General features: G+C 39.6%; 1 protein-coding gene across 1 annotated transcript in view; it reads right to left on the bottom strand.

Moving 5' to 3' along the window:
* Positions 1 to 26901, bottom strand: part of trip4 (thyroid hormone receptor interactor 4) — a 67839-nt gene that overhangs the window by 20141 nt on the left and 20797 nt on the right. Inside the window, exon 12 of the mRNA XM_023426732.2 lies at positions 21181 to 21283. Within this exon, the coding sequence (XP_023282500.1) occupies positions 21181 to 21283 (103 nt within the window). The remainder of the gene's footprint in view (positions 1 to 21180; positions 21284 to 26901) is intronic.

Raw genomic sequence — 26901 nt, 5'->3', positions numbered from 1 at the left:
ATATATATATATAGATAGATATAGATATATGTGGGGTACAAAAATCTGAGACCATTTTCCCATTCCCTTCAGTGGGAAAGTGGTCTCAAACCTTTGGACCCCAATGTATATATGTAGTATAGGTCATCAAAATTCCCCCTGCAGCATGATGGAGCCACCGGATTCCCTTATATATATATATATATATATATACACAGGTGGGGCTCACTGAAAAGAAACAAAGGAGCCATCAGTGGGTTTTTAGCCTACAGGTCTGGATGTAAAGTGGGTCAACTAGGCTCCTGGAGAGCTTAACAAGCTGCGAGAGGAATAAGGCAGTGCACTCGATAATTAGCAAGAGGAAGGCATGTCTGAGGGAGAGGGGGTGCAGGAAGAGGTGGAGTACAGATGAGAGAATGTGTGGGTGTGAGGCTGGACTAGCAGGATTCAACCAGGGCTATTCAAAAGCAGATAGTTTCTGTTTTGCTCTTGTATTTTCCTCTACAAATGTGCCAATATGTACTATGTACTTTGCTATTTTTGCATTATATATATAGATATATATATATATATATATATGTGCCAGTATTCTACTTTAAAAGTCCCTGTTGGACTGTATTTATGTTATTAACAACTAACAATTTGTTGTCCACCGTCTGAGACAGGTGAGTTCTTGGCCTCAGTGTCGTCTGTCAAAACTGTAGAGCTTGTAACTTTTAAAAAGCACTGTGTGGTGAATGTGCTGTTTTACATTTATTTTTGAAATAATTGGGCTATTAAACGAAGGTGGAAGATTTCACAGAGGCAATGTGATGCAAAGTGTTTCTAGCTGATTTTGACCTTTAGAGGCAACGGGGCTGTTTGATGTTGGAGAAGTCAGAGTGGTAGAGAAGGAAATGGCTTGAGAGGCGATCTTTTTCATGTATGCCGTGGTAATTCTTCTTTTATTCTCTAAACTGAGGTCTAGTCCTTCATCTAAATTGGCTGCTTTCCCCCTCATTTTTGGCGTACAGTCAAAGAAACCCAACGGTAGATGACATACTTTTTGGTTTGAACACAAGATCCAAGACTTTAATTAAGATGAAAGATTATAATTATTCCAGGTTATGCAATGATGGTGACATGCTATAGTGGCAACATTAAGCCATGACAAGGAGAAAACAAACACTAATATTAGGACTGATGAGTTTTAGTGAGTCTGGCAAGTACAATGCTTTCCTTTACTCATTCGTAGTCAATGACAGAGTGAAAAAATGGCACACAAAGATCTAGTTTACAAACATTACATGAACAGATTTTTTTTTTTTTCCTGCTGGAAAACCCATGGTGTTGGGCTATATCCATTCCCAGCCATCAGTAATCAGGCTATTTCCACAGCTGAGGGAGAAAGATGCAGTCCTAATACCACTGTAAGCAGGGGGGCTCAGCTGGAGTTGATGTGTGTGTCTTTTGTGTCTGTGTGTGTGTATATATGTGTCCTTTCCTGAAAGCTCAGGTGCTCTCAGGCGAAGTGTGAAGAGGGTTATGTGAGGCAGAGAGAGAAAGAGTGAGATAAAGACTTAAGAGCTCATACAGTGAATAGCTGCACAGCAAGCTGAAGCGAGAGGAAGAAGTCACCGATACTTCCATCCTATACTATATATATAAAAATATATCTAAGCTTAAGAGACCACCCTGCCTCTGTTTCTTCTGAGAGTCCACTCAAGTGTCACATCCTTCCTTTTGCGACAGGTTCATTTGCCCCTGAGACCCTCAAGCTATATACAGTTTATTGATTTGCTACCTTGACTGCTCTGAAAATTTCAAACAACCATCCACATGCTTTAAATCACATGCGTGTAAGAATTAGAGCTGCAACAGCTGGCTGATTAATCGACTGCTTGACCAAAAGAAAATTAATCTGCAATTTTTTTTTATTAGGTGGTTAATTGTTTTACTTTTTTTTTTACATTTGATTGTTATAGATTTTCAAATTTCAGGATTTGCTGCTCTTGCTCTTACATCAGAATAAATTAAATATTTTTGCGTTTTGGCTGTTGGTTGAACAAGCTGTGATTCATCTTTAGCTCTATGGATGGATGGCGGCTGTACACAGTGCAGGACTGTGACACGCTGAAGTCACTGTTATTTTTTCTGTATTAAACCAGACCGGGGTTTTTATATAACCTTAATCAAGTGCTTTGAGTGCCACTACAAGTGGATGTCATACTACAACATATTGGATACACTGGTTATTTTGACAGAAAGTAAATATCTTGTCTGTGAAAATTTTACTGCTGTTACTAGTGTTGTATATTAAAGAGGCACTATTGTTTATATACCAAAGAATTACTTGAGGCGATAATCTGCAGATTCATCCATAACAGAAATAAACGTTAGGTGCACCTCTAGTATATAAGATTCAAGTATATAATGCCTGGTAATACTGCATTTGTAGTATCTTTAATTTTTGTTTGTGTGTGTGCATGTGCAAGGTCTTTCATTGTACTGGTCACTTCATCCTAAAGATGCCATTCTCTCTTGTCATTTTCTCATTTCTGTGTCTGTCTGCTGGGGCTCCAGTACCCAGCCCCATGGGGAGGAGGCAATCTCATGTGAAAAGCCCTTTCAAGTGGCCAGCTACTCAAACACACCAATTTCACAATCAAATCTGTGCTGGAAAAGAGAACAGACTAATATTAGGCCACCGATGAATGCAGTAAAAATTATAGTCTTTATTATGCTTATCACTTATGTTTTTGTATTTTTCTCTTTAGTGCCTGGCATTTTAAAAATTGTTTAAAAAAAAAAAGAAAGAAAAAAAAAAAGATAATATGTCTGACAGCTGGTTAACTCAGTAAGCCTGCTACAACAACCTGACCAGAGGGTCAGACAGATTTCAGCTGTTTCAGACTCGTTGTGGTTCGAATTATTCTGAGCCAAACTGCCTTTGACCTTTGCACCAATTGTCTAATGTGCTTTTGGCAGCATTTAGGATATTACTGTGTTGTCATGCTAAAACACAAGCAGCAGCAACCATGAATACAACAACATAAAATGAATAGAATCTTTACATGCTTTAAAAAATTTGTATACAAAATAAATCACAAGGCCACACAGGCCTATGTGTTTCTCTTTACATGTTCTATTGTTTTTACATATTCTATACCAGTATTGAGAATTAAAATTGCATCCTAAAGTGGGACTTAATAAAGTATATATATTATTAATATATATAAATAATTTTAATCCATCAATACGCTTAATATACACATTGTTTAATCTTTTAGTCTATACAACACCGGAGAACAGTGAAACATTATCCCATTATAATATCACAGAGTCAAATGTGACGTCATCAAATGTCTTGTTTGTCTAACCAAAAACCAAAACCCTAAAATATTCTATTTACTGTCATGTGAAACCAAAGAAAAGTTATTTGTTATTACATTTAAACAATTAATAAATTATCAAAATAGCCACCAAATATTGCAGAAACAAGGATACACCAAATACTTAATTCACTAAATCACATATAGAACCAATTGAAAAATAGTAAGATAACTTTCTCTGTAAATAAATGAACTCCCACAATTGACCTGTTGCAATAAAATCTAAAACACTTTATTAAAATTTATGGATGTTGAGGTCAAAGGACAGAGAGTCAAATTACTCAAGTGATTTTCTTTTGAAGCTTCTCTAGTCCCTTAAGATGTCTGTCTTCTACATGTCTACAAAGCTTTTTCATCCCTCATAATATCCATGGATATCAGCCAGGAAGAATCATTTTTTGGATCATGTTGTGGATTCTTAGTCGTTTATCAACCAACCACCTAGGGCAAGGTATATTCTCATAATCTACATTTCACATCTGACAGGTTTGAGTGCTGTTATTCAGACAGTGCAAGTGCCGCACAAGGGTAACCTAACCCACCATCCCCGGTGCACAACGGTGACACATACAGCCACTATCTCTCCCTAAAGAGTAACTCTACATAATGGCTTATAGGTGGTAGTGTATTTGTGTACCTTAAAGTCACTAAATTATATCATTTTGTACTATTATTTCAGCATTTTAAAAAATATACGTCCGACAGTTAAAATGGCTATAATCTGTATTTTAGCTGTCTGTTCCGCAACTTTACTGTTCTGGTTTACTATCGCCGTTTAATGGTGTTGTTTTTTCAGCTGCAGCAGACAGGTGATTTCAGCAAAAAGCTCTACAACCATCTGTACACTTCCTCCTCAGCACTAAATAGCAGACAGATTTAGTGGCAAGCTGGTGAACATAGTGGAGCATTTAGAAACTAAAGAGCCAGATATTTTCCTCAGGAGTTGGTAGTGACCAAAAACAGAGCTTAAAGAAAGAGAGTGAATATTGGACCACGGTGGACAGAAACATGACTGGATGAATGATAATGTTGCTCCATAACTGCTGTTTATGTAACTAGGTAACTATTTGCTAACAAGTTTGCCATATCAATTTAAAAACGGTGATGATATGTCAATGTTTTGCTCACAACTTCCAACTTCCACTGCCTCCAAATGGCCAACAACATTAGTTATTGGAGGGAATGGAGCTCCCACAGTGCACACTGCAGCAAATCTGATGTAGATCGAGTCCAATAGAGGCTTTCAGGGCGAGCATAATCATATGCCAGTTTAACCAATATTTATTTTATTTTGATGTTCTTTAACAAAAGGATAAGCTTAATCCCTCTCATACACCCAATTCATGTACATACACACACAATCCTCCCACAACCCACTGGCTGCTGCTAAAACAAACATACACACTTGAACCCTCTCTACCCTTTTCCCCCTCTGTCTTCCCCCTCCCCCTCCATAGATCCTCTAGTTCATCCAACTCAAACAGCCCATTCACTCCATCCACTTCATTCCATATTTCCCTTTAAGCCGTGGACTACAAACAAAGGAAAAAGAACTGTTTGGTCAGATCAACAGAAAGGAGAAGAGAGACCCTACAGGGTGTAGGACTGTTTATCAACTAACTGATTAATGCCAATTGTTGGAAAATTTAAATTAAACATTAGAAAGTACAAAAAACAAACTAGACATTGCTCTGAATATCTAAACAATGCTAAAACACCAGGGATGGTTGAGCAGCTGGGTGCAATAAGGTCTGCAGCAATGATGCGATTCCAGTACTCGTCAATTCCTTTAATTGGACACTTGAGAAAACATCTCTTCCACTTTCATGGAGAGAAGTGATAATTGCTGTTTTTACAAAAAAGGCAAAGAACTACATGTTATGTATCTCATACAGAAGATGGTAGGCATGTGTTCAGACTTGATTCCTTTTATCTAGATTCAGTCAATTGAAACCTAATTCATAATGATCTAACTGATTTTATCTGGGTTTTCCAAATACAAATTCAAATGTTACCTTCATATTTAGGAATAATTAATTTAGCCTTTGACTGTATTATGAATATCTGACTTTGGTATTTCTGCCCCTACTGCTTGAATTGAAATAAATTGTAACTGTACACTGTAGAACCTTTGGTTAAACTGGAGAAAATAAAAGGCATTCCAATCAATACCATACCAAAAGCTTTCACAGTATGCTGATGATACAATATTAAATATATATATTCTCATTTCTCTTACTTTACTTCACATATCTAGTCTGAAGTGAAACTGAGTGCATAATCACACACAAATATATGGATACTGGAACTATCTACAGAATTTTTATGTGATCATATCGAATTATGTTGAAAGCATAATTTTGTGTTTGCAGAAAAAGAGAAACAATCCTAGAGAAAACTGTGGTCTAAGAGTTAGTGAGTCACTGAAGCACCACACTGAGTGAGCTTTACTGTTTTTTTTCCAGCATGGTTTAGCTGTAACCAGCTTGGAGGGGGGCAATATGAGAGGGATTGAAAAAATGGTAAATCATGGTTCTAAGTAAGAGCAATGATTGAGTGAGTATAGTTAAATAATTAAGCCACTATGTATGCATGAACAGTATTTACCTTTCAAACACACAGGGCTTGCATAAACTAACTGCAAATAGAGTGATTTGATATCCTTCCCACTGAAAAAAATACATCTGTAAAACAATAAAAGAAATACCCCTTGTACTCATCTGAGAGCTGGAACATGCAGTACATTGCTATTGTTAGATTTTTTTTGTGTCAATCCAGAGAGCACACACAGCCAGCTCTGTCGAGTGAGCCACTTACAGTTGCTCAATAATCCATTTAGTTGCCTTTGCTATTGGCGTGACTGTAATTTCAATCACATGGACAGTAGAGAGATAAGAGTGGGAACTGCCGCCTGGAAGCTGCCTGATGATGACATGGGTAGAAATCGAATAATGGTTCTTAGCTTGTTGCCTTAGACAAGAAACATCTGGTCCAACCACAGTGATGGGAAAAGGAAAGGTGAGGGCGAGCTTCAAAGTACAGCTCACACTTGATATTTCTTCATAGAAATGTCAGGATAGAAATACAAAGCTCCTAAATTCAAATATGGAATTAAACCTCATACTTGCAAGACTATAGATTTTCTCAACAATTCAGAAGAGAGACAAGGTGACAGTTCAAGTTTCTTCACATTTCAAACAGGCAATATATTTCTGTTTTCCTGAGTAAATAATCAGAATTTAGATTTTGAGTGAGAAAATGTTTATCAATTAAATTTATGACGAAAGGTCATTTTAGACTGTGTGGTAAGCTTCTGCTTTCAACTTTTATATTGAAAGTGGAGAGGAAATTCTGTTTCTCTGACAGAACGAAATACTGCTTTCAGCTGTGATTCCTTGAGTTGCAGAAGCAGCACTTAAATATTCGGTTTTGTATGAGTGAACACACCTCATTTTAAAATTATGACTACTTTAAACAGATTTCATAAGGTTCTCGTGACCTCCTCTGCACTCATTTGACAGCACTCATGAGATCTAGTAAAATTTACACTGCGTGTGGAGTGTTGTAGCCTCTCTCCAAGAGAATTGTCTGTGTGCCACAGCCAGCCATATTACCATATCACCATCTTTCCAGGCAGCCCTCTTTTCCCTACAAACCATTACTTGCTGCCTCGCCTCATTAGCATTGCAAATAACACCTAAAGCAAGAGCAGCGATGGCAGCAGCAGAGGAAATAGGACAGAATTAACAAATTATGTAAGAAGCGTGGAAAGAAGGAACAGAGTGTAGCAACAAGGAGGTGGGTGATGAGGAGGAAGTGGCAAAAGCATATTACAAATCTGATTATACTTTAAACTTCACATGTTCTTAGATGACATCCATCTCTACAGGTGCCATACCTCACATTAAAGATTGCTCACAATTTGTGTAAAGTTCCCTCTTTCTGATGAGGAAAGCTCTAGTGTTTACAGTTAAATTACAGAGGCCACCTAGACAGTATTTTAGTTTTCTACCTGATTGTGTCGACAATCAGCAACAGCTCTCAGGCCTTGTTAGATAATTCAATCTACCTTAACTCTGAGACTGTGACACAGTTTCTAACTGAATTTTTTTTCAACATGATGTAACAGACATATTTTTATGTCAAAAATTGGACCTTACCTTATTCTTTTATGCTACAAATCCACATTATGACTGTGTTTTCTTCACAATAGCAGTAAGCAATGCTACATTTCATTAAATATTACATTTCAGTCTTATTGTGGCAGAAAACATTTAATCAAATGAAAATATCTTTTTTTTTTTTTGATCTTCAAGTCATATGTAAAAAGCTTGTTGTCAGTTTTTACAATCTACAGTGCAATAAATATTTGAGCAGTAGCTTCTGCTTCGGGCTAAAACGTTATTATAGATCAAGAAAAAAAATCCTAATCGGTGAAAAAATGATAAATTCCTGCAGTATATTCTGCATCATTTAGGAAGTTAAGGCAGTCAAACTTCCGAGAGCAACAATCAGAGCAACCCACAGATCATCTGATTAATTACCAGTACCATTACCAGTTCTCATCAGTGTGAATTTTAATGAGTTTTCAGTGCTTTTTTTTTTTTTTTTTTTTACTTAAAAAAATGTTTGATGTGTTGTTGCTGCCTAACTTAATGGTTCTCATGTAAATCCACCAATGCAGTGAAGTTATTCCTTTGCTTCAGTCTATGTTCAGGCTGCACACAGTGTTGTTCAGCTTCATTACCTAAAGCAGATTTTTGTTTAAAAGCTCAAGACATTTAACTACTATAATCTGCTCTCTTCACACTTGCCTATCTGGGGAAGCTGCAGAAACGGGTTCATGTCAAAGAAACTACAGTCTGCACATGCAGCTTCTCAATGCAGCGCATCGTCCAAACATGAGCAGTAAGACAACCTTTGTTTCAAAAGTGAAAATGACGATGAATTAAGAGCCTCTAACTCAATCTGTCCAACGCTACAGCACTATGTGCACACAGTGTTACAGTGAAACCAACAAGTACAATGGATATTTGAAGCGTGTTCACTTTCAGTCTCAAATCTGAGAAGTTCTTAGAGAAATTAAAGTTCAATATTTTGGTGATTATTTTGCCAAGAGTCACATGACAGGATTGATACCAGCGTCATGTTGGTACATTAACTGTGACGCTAGAGCCAGGAGTCAATTAGCGAAGCTTAGCATGAAGACCAGAAGCAGCTAGCCTGGCTGTTTTTACATTTCCTTTTGTGCACAGATTCAATAAATGAGATACAATGAAGTTGATTAGTGAGCTTTAGAATTGATTTCTGAGAGCGCCCAGCTGTTTCGCCCTGCTTCCAGTCTTTATGCTAAGCTATGCTAATGGACTCCTGGAACTAGCTGCATAGTTTTGTTTTTCGACCTTTTACGTTGACTTTTTAATACTATTTATTTTTTTAGTAAATTTTACCAAAGTTTATGTATTTTATAATTCTATTCCACTTTGTTCTTTTTTCAATAATCTTATTCTTTATATTCTCTTGAATTGTGTAAAGTGCTTTGAATTTCCTTGTGTATAGAACATGCTGTATAAATAAACTTGCCTTGCCATAGTTAGCATGAACACACACTATCGGCCTTTTCATCTCTGTAAGAAAGAAAACAAGGCCAAACTATTCCACCGAGATTACTGGGTTTGTTAACATCTCATGACTGGTGCTGCTCACATTAGTGGATAACTGGTGTTACTATATCCCTTGTTTAAAGTTATACATTTGGCAAATAAACATTATTGGCAATAACTGACAATAATGAAGGTCAAAACTGCAAAAATCAAACACTCCTTGTAAATAAAAAGCAAATAAACACAAAAACTATCTCCTTTCCAATCAAAGCACTTTCAGCTGCAATCCTGAGTGAGCTGTACTATGGGGAAATAATGTTGGCAGTCCTGAAGTGAGTGCATGAATCAGTGGGTAATGAACTCTGTATTCTGTAATGAAACTGTGTCGAGAAAGAGGGCAGAAGGAAGAAAAGGGCAGGCTGTGATGTAAGTGCTACCACTCATCATCTGCTAACGCCAAGGTCAGGACCTTGTGTGGTTCCATGGTATTTTCTGTTGAGCCTTTAAAGAAATGGCCAGAGAGTCAGACTGACGCACTGAGTTGGTTTTTCGACCGTTTACAACAGCAGCGACTGTGCATGATGTGTATTGATGACAACCATTCCTGTCCCTTTTTCACCGGTAACTGGAAATTGTTTCTTTGTTGTAATAATTGCTGGTGACATGCAACGCAACAGGGGTCTCTCTGGAGGAGTCTGGGGATTCTGTTGTGTGAAAGCTGCTCTGGCTTGTGTGGTGTGTCTGCTTGAATGTGGACACCCCTCTCACTTGACTTGGATGCTTTGGCACTGTGGCTGCATATCCACTCTACAGAGAGTGGGGGTAACACAAGGAGCCCTATAGTGCGGTAATGCAATATTCATGGTGGGGTGTGAGCAGAGCAGTTAAACACAGCAGAGTTGTGAGAAGACCTTCCAACCCTCTATCAGGGAGCAGCTGCTGTTTGGGCTTGCTCCTCTCTCCAAAGCCAGTCCTCTTGCTCAAGCATTATCTCTTTCTTTCCCTGCCCTCCCCTGTTCCCTCTCTGCAGCCTCTCACTCAACCATTAATTTTTAATCACAACTTAAATGGCTGCCTTGGCTGCGACTGTGGGGGCAGCGAGTCAAGGGCTCTTGCCTCTGGTTACAAAGTAGGAAATAAATTTGAAGAGATCAAGCTAAACATACAGGGAGGGAGAGGGCTGACGAGGGAGAAATGTACAAGGAGGAAAAAAAAAATATCAACTTGCTGCTGCCATTACAGCTTAATTAGAATTTCAACTCTTTCATCTTGGAAATTGAGATCAAATTAAGATAAAGAATTGAATTTTTCAAGGGTTTTTTGGAGGCCATGAGAAAGTAAGAAAGGAGGGAATAAGTGGATTTAGATAATAAGAAATATATGCTTAAGTCTGGCTCTTTAGGAAATGATGATGGTTTTTATTTATTTTGTGGTATTATATAGACCAAATGATTCATTTATTAATTGAGAAAGTATCTGGCAAATTAATCAATAATAAAAAATAATTATAAGTTGCAGCCCTAGCTAAAACGTATTGCTCAAAACCACCTCAAGAGCATATAAAAAGCAGCTTACAATAGGAGTGTATTAAAGGCTCTACCACTTATTTATGAAGGACAAGGTTGTGTGGATGTTGTCGGTGAGGTGGCAGCACTCAGGTTTTCCCCTGCATTATTTATTTTCTGTATTGGGGTGGTCTGACCCACTCTTGTAATGAGAACTAGAGTCACGGTCTGTTTGGAGTCCCGGGGCAACGCCGTGCAACCGTGTCCCTGGATCACTGCTCAACCACACAGGCCTCTACACAGCCACTGTTTGCTCAGACTTCACTTGGACTGTAAAAGTCAAGCCTTGTTGACACATCTGTGCTGTCTCTCCCCGAGGCTAATGGCTATTACATCTGTCTGCTTCTTTTCAGAGGGAGAGGAAAACTACAAGAATCAAATGCCCCTTTGAAAAACAGGCAAAGTGAAAACACTGACAGCTGATGGAAAGCTGACAGCCTTCTCTGAGGGGAATTACCGCTGTTGATCTTTCTCACAAGTGCAGCAAGGTGATTACACTGGTTAAGACGTGTTTTGAAATACATGTTAACAGCCTTCTGGGTAGCCGTGTGCCAATGTTTATATTAATATAACTTTGTTTTTCACAGGTTAGAGGTGTTGATTCAACTGTATGATTATATTGGAGGCTGTAATTTGTGCTATTGTACTGTGTTGCATGATACTGAAAGGGGATTCTGTTATTTCATCCACCCTATTAATATAAATGAGGTTAGGTCAAATAACAATATTTTTATTTGAAAAAAATCGACAAAACAATGACTTATTATTATTATCATTATTATTATTATTATTATTATTATTATTATTATAAGAATAGTTGCAGATTCATTTTCTTTTGATCGACTAATGGTTTGACTAATTGTTTCAGCTCCAATAGGTGTTTACTCTGTCAGCCTATATCAGACGCTAAGTGACATAAATTGCAGTAAATAAAACAAACAAAATGTCACTTTTTTTTAATTACATATATAAACAACATGTTTGAGTGGTTTTTCTACCAGAGAGTTTGGTCTTTAAATGTCAAGTTCCCCTTACTGTATTTTAGCATTATGTAACAAGGAATCCCTGTCAAAAATGTTTATGTGAGGTATTTATGTAAAAATACAGTATCTGTGAAGCTGTACAAGAAAGTCACTTTTTTGTTGCCATTTCAGACTTTGGTGTAAAATTCACTTAATACTTTTTAACCAGGTCAAGTGACTCATTGGCCATGTCCAGTTTAACATCCTCACCTCCATCAGCAACTTGAACGGTGCAAATAATCCACCTATTGATCCTCAATGCCTAACCCGACAAATGAACAAAATCAAGGCAGCAGGCTAACTGCATTTATGCTAACCAGCAGACACACAGACGCAGGCACAGACACACACACACACACACACACACACACACAAACACACACAGGAGTAATCTCTCACTAATCAAGGACATCGATCACATTGCAAAGCACATCTGTCTGTATCCCCCTTCTCAGTGCTGACCCAGATTGATTACTGACAGGCTCAGGGCAGAGACAAAGACGGAGGGAGAGAAAAGATGGACAAAACACAGAAAACAAAAGGATGTGTGGCAAAGAAAACTGGAGGCACACAACATAATAGGTCCAGTCAAAAAAAACTAAAAGAAACAAGGCCAGATGTTTTAAAGTCACACATTTCGAATTTGCACAAATGTAAATAATGTGTAAATATGAACAACACTGTAATTCTAATCACAAAAGCACTGTGATGAACCGCAGCCAGGAAGTGCAGTTTATGCACCTTGTGCGTCTCTCTTCATGTAAATCGACACCGAGGAGATGAGCATTTGAACGATGCTTAGCTGTGTTCTATACAAGCCTCAGGGTCAGAATGAAAACTACTGATCATAGCCCAAGCCTGCATGCGAGAAGCTTTGTACTTTATTTTCTCCCTGGGAAAAAAAAAAAAGAAAAAAGAAGCAAGGATCACTTGTAAAGCAGAAATAATTTGGTTACAAAACCGACGTTTTGAAATCCACTGTGCTGAGTGCATGAAACAGACATCCCTCTGCCTGCCTCACTTTTATCCATCTTATATTCCTCAGACTAAATCAATTCTAACCTCAGGAGTATAAGCCCCTCAGGCATCATCAGAAAAACTGGGTTGTGCAACAATACAGTAACATCTATATCTCAACAAAAGGACACAGCGAGCTTCTCACACACCTCCAGTATATTTCAATGCCTTCATCACACAGACAGACACTGGCTGTTTAAACCAGAGCCTCATGTACACATTAGGAGCACATATGAACCTCGGTAACACATGCCACATGTACATTATCCCAAATAATTATGTCGCATTTTTTACATGAATAAAATAGCAATTGTATTACATGACATGATGACTAAATAAAATATGAATGCTTAATGCAGAAAGCATGCGAGTCACGCAGTAAACGTGACACCAAAGAAAGCAGTGGCACGTCGAATGCTGATTGATACAGGTTTTGTAATGGTGACTGATAAAGGCTCCAATGCTTGGTTAAGATAAATTCTATTGCTACAACAAAGAGCAATTTCTTTACACAGCCTGTTCACCCTTTAGTCAGACGGAGAACCAAGAGGTTTCATTACCAAAGGCAGCTGATTAAACCTCTGAGCTCAAGTGCAATCAAGTATAACAAAGCTCCCAGGGTAAAGCATGTCTTTGTCAAGGCTACACAATTCTGAAAAATGTGATTTCAATAATATGAAATGTTTCAAATTTGTTTTTCAAAAAAGGTCCTGATTATAAAACACAATAATAATCATTGAGATATAGAGTTTATATGCCAGGTTACTCTTGTTCAATTAAGTGCAGTAAGACAAAACCTCAGGGTGTGGCAAAAAAAGAAAAGTTCAGTCTAGTGCAGTTTGCAATGTTAAAAAGCCTAGATACACACCTGGAATCTGAACTGCAACAACAACAACAACAACAACAAAAAAGACGATAATTTTCACATAAAAGTGTCTGTGAACCAACATACACAAGTGTATTATGGGTAACTGCAGGTGGCAAAGGCTCGCAGAGAAGCAAATGGATCTCACCAGACCTTCAAACAAGCTGATTGGTTGATACAACTCCCTTCAGGAGGCAGGTTCAAAACACCACAGAAAATAAAAAAACATTTTACAAGTTGTATGAGCAAGTACAAAAAAAAACACCCGAGAAAACGACTCTCAACGTCTCCTGTGCACGTTCTGCTACATGCAGAGAAGCACTTCGCAGCCTTGATATAAAAACTCTCGTGTCTGCATTCACACGTTTTGTTTCCGTGCACCGTCTGCACAGTCAGAAATTTTGGGCTGTGCTGGGATGAGCCGCACGGAGAGACACGGGGAGATGATGAAATGAAAATTCACCTTTGGGCTTACGGAGGTAGAGTATGTTAACAATAGGTCTCAGTCTTAATCCTTTCTGTTAATGTTTGTTCACTGAAAAATATTCATTTCATTTTCTTTTTCTTTTTCCTTTTACAGATCCTGATTTAGTAAGAATTCAACATGCAGGAGCGTTGCCACTGAATGTGTAAGGACAAGCAGATCTAGTATGGCAAAGTTTATTGCTTGGGGCTCTCTCCTGCTCCCATGCCTGTGTACTCCGGTCTCTGCTCGACAGCTCAGCTCTCTCCTCTCTCCTCTCCCCCATTAACCGGCTGACAGATCAGTAATAAACACAGCCTGTCACCTTCAAGGCCTGCCTCTCATTTACTAGAGAACACATGAAACCCTGCTCTCTCGTTCCTCTCTATCTATCTCTCCCTCTCTCCCCTTTATCCGCTGGGCTCATTCGAGCTGAAACCTGATTTTTGGCCCCGGCTGCCTCCGAGGCAGCAAATTCTCTTCTGCACCCAGATAGTCCTGAAAAAGGCATGAATATTAAATGGAAAATCCATGAATAAATAACCAAAACAGGACTTCCGCTGCTCTAACCTCTTTCTGTCTCCCGGCGGTGGATGACAGAGAAAGAGCGCAGGGGAGAAATAAAGGAGAACAAAAAAAAAAAAAAAAGTTATGACCACCTCAGGAGAGAAGGTGGACGTTTGTTAGGTAATTGGCTTTCTCTATTTGCAATCCCATGGTACTGTGATTTCACACGTAAAAACAAAGAGGTAATAACAAGGTAACAGTGCAGCTGATGGTTAGTGGAGCAAAATTCAACTACAACATTTTCACTGGGAATATATCGTGTTATTTCCATATGTGATGCAACTGAGGGATAAAAGCCATACATATTGCAACAGCTCCATAATGTATGCGCGGAAAATGCAAATTACATCGAAGAGAGAGCTGGAAGTGCAGTGTGTACAAGGGGTATGATGTAGAATACATAACAACCAAATAAAGAGAATCATTTATTTGTGATGTATACTCACTAGTCCCCTGGCACGTGGCTGTTACACGGGAACAAGTAAATATAGATTTCTTTGCCTCAAGCAATTCCCATAAGGGTGCTTAATATGTATTGTACTGGATTTCAATGGTCTGTATTTTCTAACAGAGCACATGCAGACAAATGATAAGACAAGCATATAGTAGCTACAAGTGAAAAAGTTAGTGTATGTGTTGCTGCTGTATTATATGTCCCAGGCTCTGTGTCTTACCATTCATTTTCTGGAAACTTTCCTCACAGTTGCCTCAAGATTATTTGGTATTTAGCCGTAAACTACCAGTAAATTTCCAACAAAGGGCCCTCACAATTTGGTTCTAATTATTTGAAGGGAGATGGAGAAGTGTGAGTTCCTTAGAATTATTAAGAGTTAGTTTTTAGAAAAAAAAAAAAAAGAAAAAAGAAAAGGGGAAATTAGTAAGTGGAAATTTGTTCAGAAACAGACGTCAATATCCAGCGGAGTTTCCTAGAAATAACTTTGTGCTGCACACCGACTGAGCTCACAAGACATGAGAGATAAAGGCTCAATATTGTTGTAGTTTTCTTCCAAAATATAAGAGATAACACAGGAAAGAAACACAATAACAATGTTGTCTATTTTTACAGTGGTAAATTTGGTGCAATTGGTCAATAATTACGCAGCCCGTTATTTTCTTTGAGCTTTACCATACAGTACAGACGGCGTCTTCCTGTTGTTTAAAAAACCTCCTTTCAAACATCAGTTTCTCATCATAGCTAATACTATCTAATATGTCAAGAGTACATATTCATCCATTCATGCTCAACAGCTTACAGTTTCCAAACATGTGACAAAATTGTTTGGATAATAAAACACAATTACACACACTGTAAAGAACTGGTTGTGTGGGAATGTTCCAAAAGGGCTTTGCTATTGATCACTGAAAGGCCTTTGTAGAAATGGAAGTAAAATGAATTTGGTGCCTCGGGGGTTGAGACAGGAGAACTACTTTGTCGACCTTGAGGTCTTTTGAAATGCCTCCAGTCTCCAGTGATTTTGAGATTATATATGTCAATGACTTACGCTACAAGAGATAAAAAAGATCTCATCATGACCTGCTGCAGAAGCTGAATTTCTCAGCTTAGCAATTATATCCATGACTTCCTTCCCTGTAGTTGGATCAAATCTCTGCGAAAGAGAGCTCTTTTGTATCTGCTGGAAAGCCATTAGTGTGACTAATCTTCATAGAAAAAGATGAGCCAATGTTCATAAAGCACTCACTGAATTCATATGTAATATCACAAGAGTTTTATTTTCAGCACCAAACTGAGCTGGGAATGGGCTGTAAAGGACGTTGGATGACTGTTTTATTTTTATACTGTGCAACAATCTCTTCTGTTCCTTCTGCACTTCCTGTAGTACTGTATGTGATTACAGAGATTTAATTACATGCTTAACTCATGTGCAAACGTATCGCTTGCCATAAACCAAATACACACTACAGAACTGAATTTTTATCTTCATTTTTCAGTCATATCAATTAGCATTACTTTTGATTCCTGCTAAATTATCCCGAGATGGATAATTGGCATTTGGTGCCTTGAGCTTATCAGAACTTGAATACGATAGATCCTGAACTGTTGCACTTCTGTGATCTGTGCTTTTGTCAGTTTATTATAGGACTGCTTGTACAATAGACTTGCATGTTCGTCAAACACTTTAAACAAGGCTTAGAGGTCCCATACTGTATGAAGTGAGATTTCCGTGTTTTCTCTGATTATAAAGCAGGTCCAGGTTTTATATTAATACTGTGAAAGTATCAAAGCGCTCAGTCCAAAGAGAAATGCCTGTATTCAGAAACTAAGCCTTAAACAAGCCGTCAGGACTTCTGTAACTTTGTGATGTCACAACAAAGCAGTCACCGCTCTCGGCCATGCCCCAGCCCCGGCCCGTCAAGCCTTGCAAGATTTGGTATCTGAGTGTTTACCTGAAATCTGGGTTAGGGTTAGTGTAATGTAATGTTAGTGTACTGTAATACTTCGGAGGTCATAAGCAACAACAGTCCCAGTTTCATGTCTACCAATTAAAGCTGAGATGGACAGTCATTCAAAGTTTCTGCCTTCAAACTTGGAAGAATCTAGGTTTAGTTAGGCTTAAATAAATTCAGACATGTAGAGACATGTACATTTCTTCGTGTCAGGATCACACACATCTCTGACTATATGGAGTTTAAGATGACAAGGGGGGCTGGAGCAGGAATGGCTTATGCCAGCACTGTGATGCCTCCAACCTTCATGGAGCCCTGCACGCTACAAGATAACGAACTCTCTGCTTCTTTGGGATCAGCTGACGTTGTGTAACCGTTTTAGACAAGGTCCAGTCATTCTGGTACTTTTACTAGATACTGACCTGAAAAAGGTAAAACTATTCATGAAAAAAATAATAATAATAAGGTGAGGAGCAGGTTTACTTTGACATTTTGAATTAGATCTATGAGATACACTACATGAAGACATCTTGGTGGTGTATGGTGTGTGTTTCACTTTTCTAGCTGTGTGGGCACAGCCACATCTTACAGAGAATGTCAGGCTATTAAAAACATGGGGGAATTGAGGGAATCGCTATAAAGGCAGAGAAAAAGCAAACTTGGGTTCGTGTCAGAGAGCCAAATAGCTTTCACCACCCAGACTGACCTTCAGCATACACAGAAGCACACACACACACACAGATACAAATGTTCACAGGATGTGACCATAAACCATAATGCACATCCCTTATTACAGGGAGTGAGCCTTGGCTGTGTGCCATTTTAAATGCCACAGACTCCACAGGGTAATGACTGATCAACCCGAGTTTGCATCTAGCAGTGCCGAACATATTATCTCCAAAGGCAACTGTAAAACCGGCTGGACAGAGAGAGGCAGCATCACATTATTTGATAATTGCCACGTCCATCCAATAATGTCCAACCGTATGCGGACGTGTTAGCTCTCCTGTCCTTTTCCACCTTCCAGCTGCAATAAGCGACATTGCTACACAGCCTGGAAAGCAAAACATCAGCTAGTACTGATGATCCTACAAGAAGCAGCACGCTAGACTGCAGCATTTTGCAGCTTTCAGCTCGTGTTTGGCTTGGCAGTCACACCAATCAAAACAATTCCCCTTCTTATGAAAACATAAGCAACTGTAAATTTCCAAGCACAAAATGTAGTGAGTGAAAAAGTGGCAGGTTAAGAAAAAGAAAACATCTAGCAAAGAAACTACAACAAGATATTTCTTATCACTTCTCGGTAAAATAACAGATTCTTTTTTTTTTTGTTTGTTTTACAAATCATACGCTTGGATTGATGTGATTTTACTATGTTTTTTAATCAGTGTGATATTGTCTGAATGGATGGGGATTATGGATAAGCATTTGAATTGTTTGTATTTTTTTTTTTTTTTTTTAAATGCAACCCAGGAAGAGTTGTTGTTGCTAAGGTAACAGCTAACTGTGATTTAAAAAATAATAAACAATAACAACCGAACCAAGATTCCAGCAAAGACATTTGAGAGGTGTTGACAAAGGTCGACACCCTGGCAGCTGTGTAACCTGATATTTTGCTGTACCAAAGCTTATCACTGTCAGTTACCAGCAACTGTCAACCATATTAGTGTTTAACACCGCTAAGAAAAACTACTTAACAACTAAACTGCCTGTGTTACGCAACGAAGCCATGAATCTGCTGAAAGCAAGAGAAAAGCAGGGAACTGTACTCCTTTCTTGCTCATTCCGATGAGGCATGAGATGGCCGGCAATGCCAGTGACAAGCAGATCTTGTCAATGTAAGCTGCTGCGGGAGCAAAAAAAATACTTGTGCTAAGCCCCCCTGAGTAAGAGGAGCGGTAAAGCCTTGACCCGTGAGATGCAGTGGGAATTGAGGTGGAAGAGGGGGCGAGAGAGCAAGAGAGTGAGATAGTGAAAAGCTGGCTGGTGAATAAGACAGGCTGGACAGGGGAGGTCTAGTGCGTCAGGATATGACCGATCCAAATACCTGGACTAATGCGTGAAGCCGGGAGCATATTGTGATCAATACCAACCACTTGAGAAGAACATGCAATACATACAGACCTGCAGGCATACAGTACATAATGCAATGGTACATCTAAATTACTCCAACAGCTCAATATATTGAAGGGAAGATGTGTTGTAAACAAATAGTAGAAGGGTAAATATAAGGTTGAATATTTGATATTCTGAAATACTTTTTTAATTGATTTGATTTATGTGATAGGACCCCCATATCCTACACCCAGTGTCATATGTACAGAACTACTGACTGGTGTCTGTGTGCATTTTTTGGGGTATATTAGTTTGACTTGTCAGATGTAGGCTGTACGTATATAAGCCTGCCATTGGGCGCCATTCTCCTCCCTTTCCACTTCCCCTGGCTGTTACAGATTTCAAAATCCACTTCGCTACGGGAAACTACAACAACCTCCGAGCTAACAAGCTACAAGCGCAAAACGGCAAAGTTTTGATAAAGATTTGGATCGTGCAATCGCACAGTCGACATACGTGTTCGCTGTTTTTTGTGGCGAGCGTTTTCCTCCCCCATCGGCAAATTAGATAATAGGTGCAGCCAGACCCTTCTCCAGCACTGACACAGCACTGTGCAGACAGGTCTGGCTGTGAAAGACCAGGGGGTATATCGATGCTCTTATATGTGAATTAGTAAAATTATGTGGATAGTCTTAAAATAAAACAAAAAACAGCTGTCTTCAGGCTGCATTACTAAACACTCAACAAGAGATTAGTGGTGGTGGTAGTGATGGTGTGTGTGTGTGTGTGTGTGTTTGGCTGGGAATAGGTATATGAAATTACACATGTGAAAGCCATATCTGGAACAAAGCTGGAAGGCAGATAGGACAATAAGGAAGACAGTGCTGTTACATCTCTCAGCAGGTAAAGACATGCAAAATCTCACTGATTCGGAAAAACGGTAACGCATTTGAAATGGCTGCTGGCAGGATTTCTTTATGGATAGTAGAAATGTTATGTCATCAAGATAAAACCAGAGGAAAGGCTTACTGAAGCGTTTCTGTTTTCAGTGTTTTCAGACATCACCAGTTTGGAAATTCTAAATGGGAAAGAATCAAGCTGCAAGTACTGTAAAAAAAATAAACAGGCAATAAACGATCCATTTATCAAGTAATTATAAGTAAGCTGCTGATTCATAAAACCACAAGTTACTGTCGGTTTAAATAATGTAGGTACAGATTTCCCTACAGCGGTCCGTGCTTACGACGGCAAACCTATAACACTGTGTCAGCATGTCTTATCAAGTTCAGCCCTGTAGTTAATGACAGAATTTAAGGTACAAACAGTTTAAGACTATTTAAAAGTGAAAATGAAAACAAGTGTACATGAGCAACCTGATCTTTTTTTTCTTTTCTTTCGCTTCAGATGTAGTGGAGCAGGAAACATCGCAACAGTTTGACAATTTCTAAAACAGAGCTGAAGACTTTGACAGTATTTTCAGACACTCACTGAACCCGTCTTCATATCAGTGTTCAAACCAAACACATTTTTCAAGACGTGCTGACATCCCATTTAACGCACACTTCATTTCACTTGTCTGTTCAGGTCTGTGCTAAACCTCTAAAACCTTCTTAACTGTTCCTCATTTTCACAAAACTGCAGACAAGGCCATCACATCCATTTTAGTAAAATAAAAAAAGGGCACAGCTCCTGCTACATTCTACCTTGAGCCTCTCAAAAAAAGCCTTTTCCATCGATCTGGAAAGATGTGAAAGAGGCACAGCTGCATAAACAATCCTCTCAAGTCTTTAGAGGGTTTTGAAATATTAACAAAAGAGCTTGCAGGTACATCATTTTGCAGCAGCAGCTATGGCAGCAGAGGGAAAACGTGTTTGAGTCCTATTATAAATCACACAATACAGCAACAACATTGCACATCCAGGCCCGACTTGTCCCCCCGGCAACCTGACAGCAAAATCCCGTCTTTACAGATGGCTCTCGGAGAGAGAATCTGTACATGTGTATGTGGCAGCCTGCTTCGAGCGAGTGCGTTTGTAATTCTGTTTTATTAATGAAAATATAGTAATCAGGAACTGCAGGTGGTATTATCACTCTTTTACATGTGTATTTACGTGTGTGTGTGTGTGTGTGTGTGTGTGTGTGTGTGTGAACATACAAACACAGAGGAGAAAGCTGACGGAAAAAAAAGAAATAATAAAAAATTCTCAGTCGGCTCAGGCTAATTTCATCCACTCCACTTCCCCTCACATGAAAGAAGTAGGACTTACAGATCTTGTGCTTCCCTTTCATGGGGAATTTCACCAGCAGCTCCTGAGGGTTGGTGCAGATGAAGACGAATGGGGAAGCAGACTCCTCACAGGTATCAGGGAACTGCAGGGTTGGGGTGGGGGTGGGGGTGAAGAGAAAAACAGTTTAGCATCATCTTACACACAACTACCATGACCATATTGTGGACAGAATATGTTAAAGCTCATGATGCCCCGTGTCACCGATATGAATCATTCAGTGAGTCTCTCTATTTGGACGCCTACATCAAGCTAACCGTCCTCCTTGCCTGATGTAATACTACAAGCCCGACAGCAACTGATAGTTATGAGTCTCGCTTTCGGATCTTGTGCGCTATAATCGCACAACTAATGATGCAGCCGCTAATGAGACCAGTTGCAACCACGTGCGAACAGCAGAGATGAGACGAGATTTATTACGACCAGCACCAAAACCAAACATCCAGGGACTTTTTTTTTCAGATGCAATCTCACGTATAGACACACTGTGAAAGAGAATATTGCAGCACAATAACAAAATGATTAAAACCGTGCGCACAATATTAATGTGTTCACTTATTAATTACACAGAATTTTTTAACTTCGAGCGTATCATAATTTACTAAAAGGCTCACTTCTAAATCTACAGACATACATCACTTTGAGCCGCATCCTTGACATATTAATGTGTGCCATACAACATTCCTATGAAGGAGAGGGTGTTTTACAGCACCTAACTGACAGCAGCCTACAGCGCACAGAGGCCTGGAGACAAGAGAAAGCCTCTCTCTCCCTGTGTTATTGATTGGTCTCTCAGGTGAGAGTCGGGAATTGACTGACACAGTGACAAAGGAGTCATCTTTCCCATCACTGGCAGCCAACGGCTCTCAGCTCATCCAATTTCCTCCGGCGCTATCAGATAGTGCCCATGATTGCATCTAGCCAGCCAGGAAGTGGCTCTTTTCATGACAGCATGCTTTTTCCTCCCCCCCACCCCACCCCTCGATATCCACCTCTCTTATTCACAGCCTCCCTATCTCCCTCAAAGGAGCACCGAAGGTTGTGACAAATTTGGGGCTTTTAAGGGAAATCGAGAGAGTCGGCGATCCATCTGTACTGCCCCTGACAAACTGGGTAAAGATGATAGAGATGTTTATTTCAGATTACAGTCCATGTCAACCCGAGTGTAATACACCGGCGAGTGATAAAATACGTAAACACTCAGAGTCATTAGACATCGGTGGGAACCCTAAAAGAGCCCCTTGATTTCTTCTTCCTGCGGTAAATGACACACTGATTCCAATTAAATCAGGTCTTCCAGTCAAGTGTGATGTCTCCTCGTTAGAAAGCTCCCAACAGCCCTTTAAAAAATAATCTGTAATTTAGTGGAGGGTTAAAAAAGGTGAGGGTTGTAAGTGCAACAAAAGTGGTGTTTAGGGAACTCTGTTTTTCTTACCGTCAACAAAAAACAAAATCAACAATAGATCTGTTCTTCCAATTTATCTATACTATTTAGCCTGTGTGGCTAAAGCCTGATGTTGCGTATTCCTCTGTGCCACAGAACTCCACTGTTGACCAAACTGATTAAAAACACTTCACTGTTAAACTGTGCAACATGTTCCTTCATCGCCATGAACACGGGCTCTGTAGTTTATTTTCCAAATACACCCATCCTGCCGCAGCGAATACTCACGAGCACCACAGATATGTATTAGGGTCGGTTCATGCTCTGTCAGAACTAGTTCTTACAACGTGTTGTTAAACCACATCAGAAATCAAGTGTTTATTGTTCTGAGTGGCCACACTTGAATTCCTGTTGGCACAGACGGGGGCGGGTGGAGGCAATATTGTTTAAATATGGGGGAAAACGGCAGATATTTTCTGACAGCTTCTCCAGGAAAGCCTTTATAGTGTTCACATGAAAAGTGCTCCAAAAGTTGTGTAACAAATTTAAAAAAAATAAGAAAAAAAAGAGAGAGCTGGAGAAAGAGAGAGAGAGAGAGAGAGAGAGAGAGAGAGAGAGAGAAGTTCAAACTCAACAGACTCTCTCAACTCTCGCATCAAGGTGTGAAGTGGTGGGGAATGTCGGGTGTTTGGAAAGCAGTAGTCCCCAACAAATGCAATAAAAGGCTCTTTCAGTAATGTTTAGTAAAAAACTACAGAGCCCCACAGTTTGTGTAAATTGCTGAGCCTTTCGTGTAAATGAAAATGTATTTGTGACCTAGTTACAAACGAGCAGCGCCGCATGAGAAAGAGACACCTCATTTATTGTGGTGCCGCTGCCGCAGCGATGAGGTGGCAGCACGCGGTCCTGGTAGATTGACTGTTTACATTGTGATTGTGATTGCGTAACGAAAGATAAAATAATTACCAGAGTTGTAAAATCCTGTCTCATAATTTCTCACAAGCTCTTTCATGTTGTGATTTGGTGTCTGATAAAATTTCAAACTCTGTATCTATCGCTCAAACTGGATTTTCCTGGATGGGATCTAATAACCACCCGCCCCCAGCCACGTAGACCCTTGTATGTGTTTCTAAACACAGAGATTCTTGTTGGTTTTCAATGATTCAAAATGTAGAAAACACTAGTCTTTAAGGTTCGTATCAAAACATAAAAGAAACAAAGTGGTTAGGAATCACACTTACAACGTCGGCCACACTGTCCGCCTTTCTCTAGTTTATATTAACAGAGAGCCGAGTGTTTTCCCGTAGCAATTAACACCCATTAGGTCAGGACGAATGGATCCCTTCTTTAAAGTAGCCAGAGGGGACATGAAATTCCACCTACAATGTAAAGATCGATCCTGTGAACTGTTAACACCGTGCAGTGCTTCTCAAATAGCTTACTCAGGTGAGCAACTTTCCAGAGTCTTCATTTAAATGTACATTAGGAAGACACTTTAATCCAGAGTGGTTTAATTCGTGCACAGTGATTAAGTTTAAAGAGCCGTTAGTCAGCGTCATTCATTGTTAGATTTATACAAAATGGCATGTAATTCTGTGGTTCAGCAGTGATTTGATTACAACAACAGTTGCAGACCCGGGTCTTGAGCGAACAGCAATCAACAGGAATTAATATGCGACAGCTGTCTGATGTAAACGGGTCAAATGTTGGTTAAACACATAAACATAATCCTGTGCTTGTGTTTAAATAGTAGAGAAAACACAAAAACCACATTACAATTTTTTTTTTTTTTACTGAAGTTCAAATACTATGAGAATATTTCTACTTTCTAAGAATAATCAAAAAGGGTATCGAAAGGGGAAGTATGAAAGCTACGTGCACAGACAGGAGGAGCGATTATGCAAAAAGGAAGGAAGTAACACGAGGCGCTTTTTTGGAAAAGATGAGTTCAGCCTCATTTGAGATCATTAGCAAAAAAAATTTCACGTTACACAAGATGGCTGTAATGTCGGAAGGTATTCAAGGAAACAAAATGGTGGTGGTCTTGCTAAAGTCAGATGAAACAAGCAGAGCTGCAGCCGGAGCTCGAGTGTGGAGTGTGAGACCCCGCCAGTTGCCTGCTCTTTCATCCTCCATTAGCTAATTAGCATTTAAAGCTGTTGAATGTGCTGCTTTGCCTCACTACCTCCCCCACCTAATTGTTTCCATTCCATGTTAATCAAAAGGGCATGAAACGTTGTGGTTGTGTGACACGGAGGTTTGCTAAAGCCCTCTACAATCATCAGGAAGGATCTAATGCAGTCAGAGCGGACCTCCTTACAAATACAATTAAAGCTGAGCTTGTTGAGGTACACAGGTATTGAATTATGAAACTGTGTGTGTGTGTGTGGATTTATGTGAAAACACTGTGAGTGACAGCGGCTGTCACACTGAATTCAGTTAAGACTGATCCAAGTTGTTACTGTGACGGTTTCTTAATCTGGTAGTTCAGGGTTACAGCCCCAGGGCAATCTGGGTAGTGGGACCCAAGTGTTTTACATGGAGGAGATCTGAGGGTGTACGTGTAGTGACAGTGTGACAGGTGCATTAAAGTGTCTCAACGTGAGTTGAGCATCACTAGTCAGTTGCTTCAGGCAAGTTTACTTGCTGCTAGAAATCAGACAATAGTGAGACAATGACCCCGCAGCTTCTGCTGGATCACAGACATCACCAACAACTCAGACTCAACACAACGGTGCATGTTTACCACATCTTCAGGCTCCAAACTGTTTTCAGAAAATACCTCACCCTGGCTAGAAGGGCTGAACGATACGCAAAAAAAAAAAAATCATATTAAGATTATTCCAGCAGATATTGCGATAATGATATGAGTCATGATTTCAGATTTCAATGGTTATTTTTTCTTTTCATTTTCACTGAAAACATGTGAAAATGATGATGATGGGGTTTTTGTTGAGGCTTGTACTAAACAAGGAAGTTCCCTTACGTTTGGAGAATATGATTTGTAGGTCGGGTCATCTCTGTAGCACCACAATGCTTCATTCATTTATGGTCTGTTCTCACACATTTTACCTTCATCAAAAGAAAAGCAACTCTTGCGATTTGGATATTGCACTCGGCCATACTGTGATTTGGACAATAGTTTGATTAATACGAGCTAGTATAGCAACTTGAGATGAAGGTAAACATCATGTCATGTGTATCCACATTCATTTTTAACTGCTGATCAGTTTGTGTGTGTCGTTCATCCAGTTAATTAACTTAAAGGAACAGTTCAACATTTTGGGAAAGGCACTTTCCTGCAGAGAGTTAGAGCTCTCTCATGTCTGTACAGTAAGTTTGAAGATACTACCAGCAGCCAGTTAGTTGTGTTTAATCAGCTCTTCTGGCCAGAGACTGGAAAACCAGTCGGTGCCCAAACAATTTAAACTGAAGCATCTTTTTATTTGAAGACCGGACATACTGCCATACTTTGATAATACGTGCTGAAGCAGGATGAGTGGGAGGCAAAGGGCTGTAAATATGGGTTCAAAACATTTTACCCAGAGCCCAGCTGAGTGGAAAACTACATACAAAATACTAAACAGCAAAATGAAGAGGTGAGAAATTTCATAGAGCTTCACAGCTTCTTCAGAGACTGCCAATTCAATAAACTGCCCACTATTTAATTTGCTGGGATCAAGCCAGAGGGGATTCAACAATAACCAACTGTAATAATATGAAATTCACAAGTTCATTGGAAAAAGTAAAAAGGGACGGCGGGGCACAGGCTGCTGGAAGGAAGCCCTTGGCTATGAAAAATAACAGTGGCTTAGAGGGCAGGGAGAGGGCACAGTGGCCCTATTGCTCTTACCACACACCCTCATAATAAAGTAACGTGTATGGATATCTCATATGAGTCTTTCACCGGCTTACCTTCCTCGACACATCATCTGCTTTCTACTGTAGTATTCACTCTTAGTACAGTCCAACATACCATGAGTTACGAGCCGCAGATTTGATGAAAACAACATCCATCTTAATAAAAGCAGCTAATACAGAGCCAGGATTTGACAGAAGAAACACAAACCTTTGAGTCCAAGCTTGTCAAGTGACAGCTCAACAAGCCAACACTGTTCCCTCTCCTCTCTCTACAATGTCTCTCCCTCTCTCCCTGGCTCTTTTCAGCTGCTGTCGGCAATTAAGGGCAGCAGAGACAAGTAATCTCCTTCTGGGCGACAGGGCCAGACCAGAACAGGCATGTGGAGTGGGCTGTGCAGTTGGGGTGGGGGAGATGGGGGGGGGTTGGGGGACTTTGAGGCTGGCCCCAGCCTCAGCCC

This window comes from Seriola lalandi, unplaced genomic scaffold (genome assembly GCF_002814215.2).
Source record: "Seriola lalandi dorsalis isolate HSWRI2012SDOR001 ecotype SW California unplaced genomic scaffold, Sedor1 jcf7180002054835, whole genome shotgun sequence".
Lineage (NCBI taxonomy): Eukaryota > Metazoa > Chordata > Actinopteri > Carangiformes > Carangidae > Seriola > Seriola lalandi.
The sequence above is the reverse complement of the archived record's forward strand: the minus strand, read 5'-3'. Positions and strand labels throughout refer to the sequence as shown.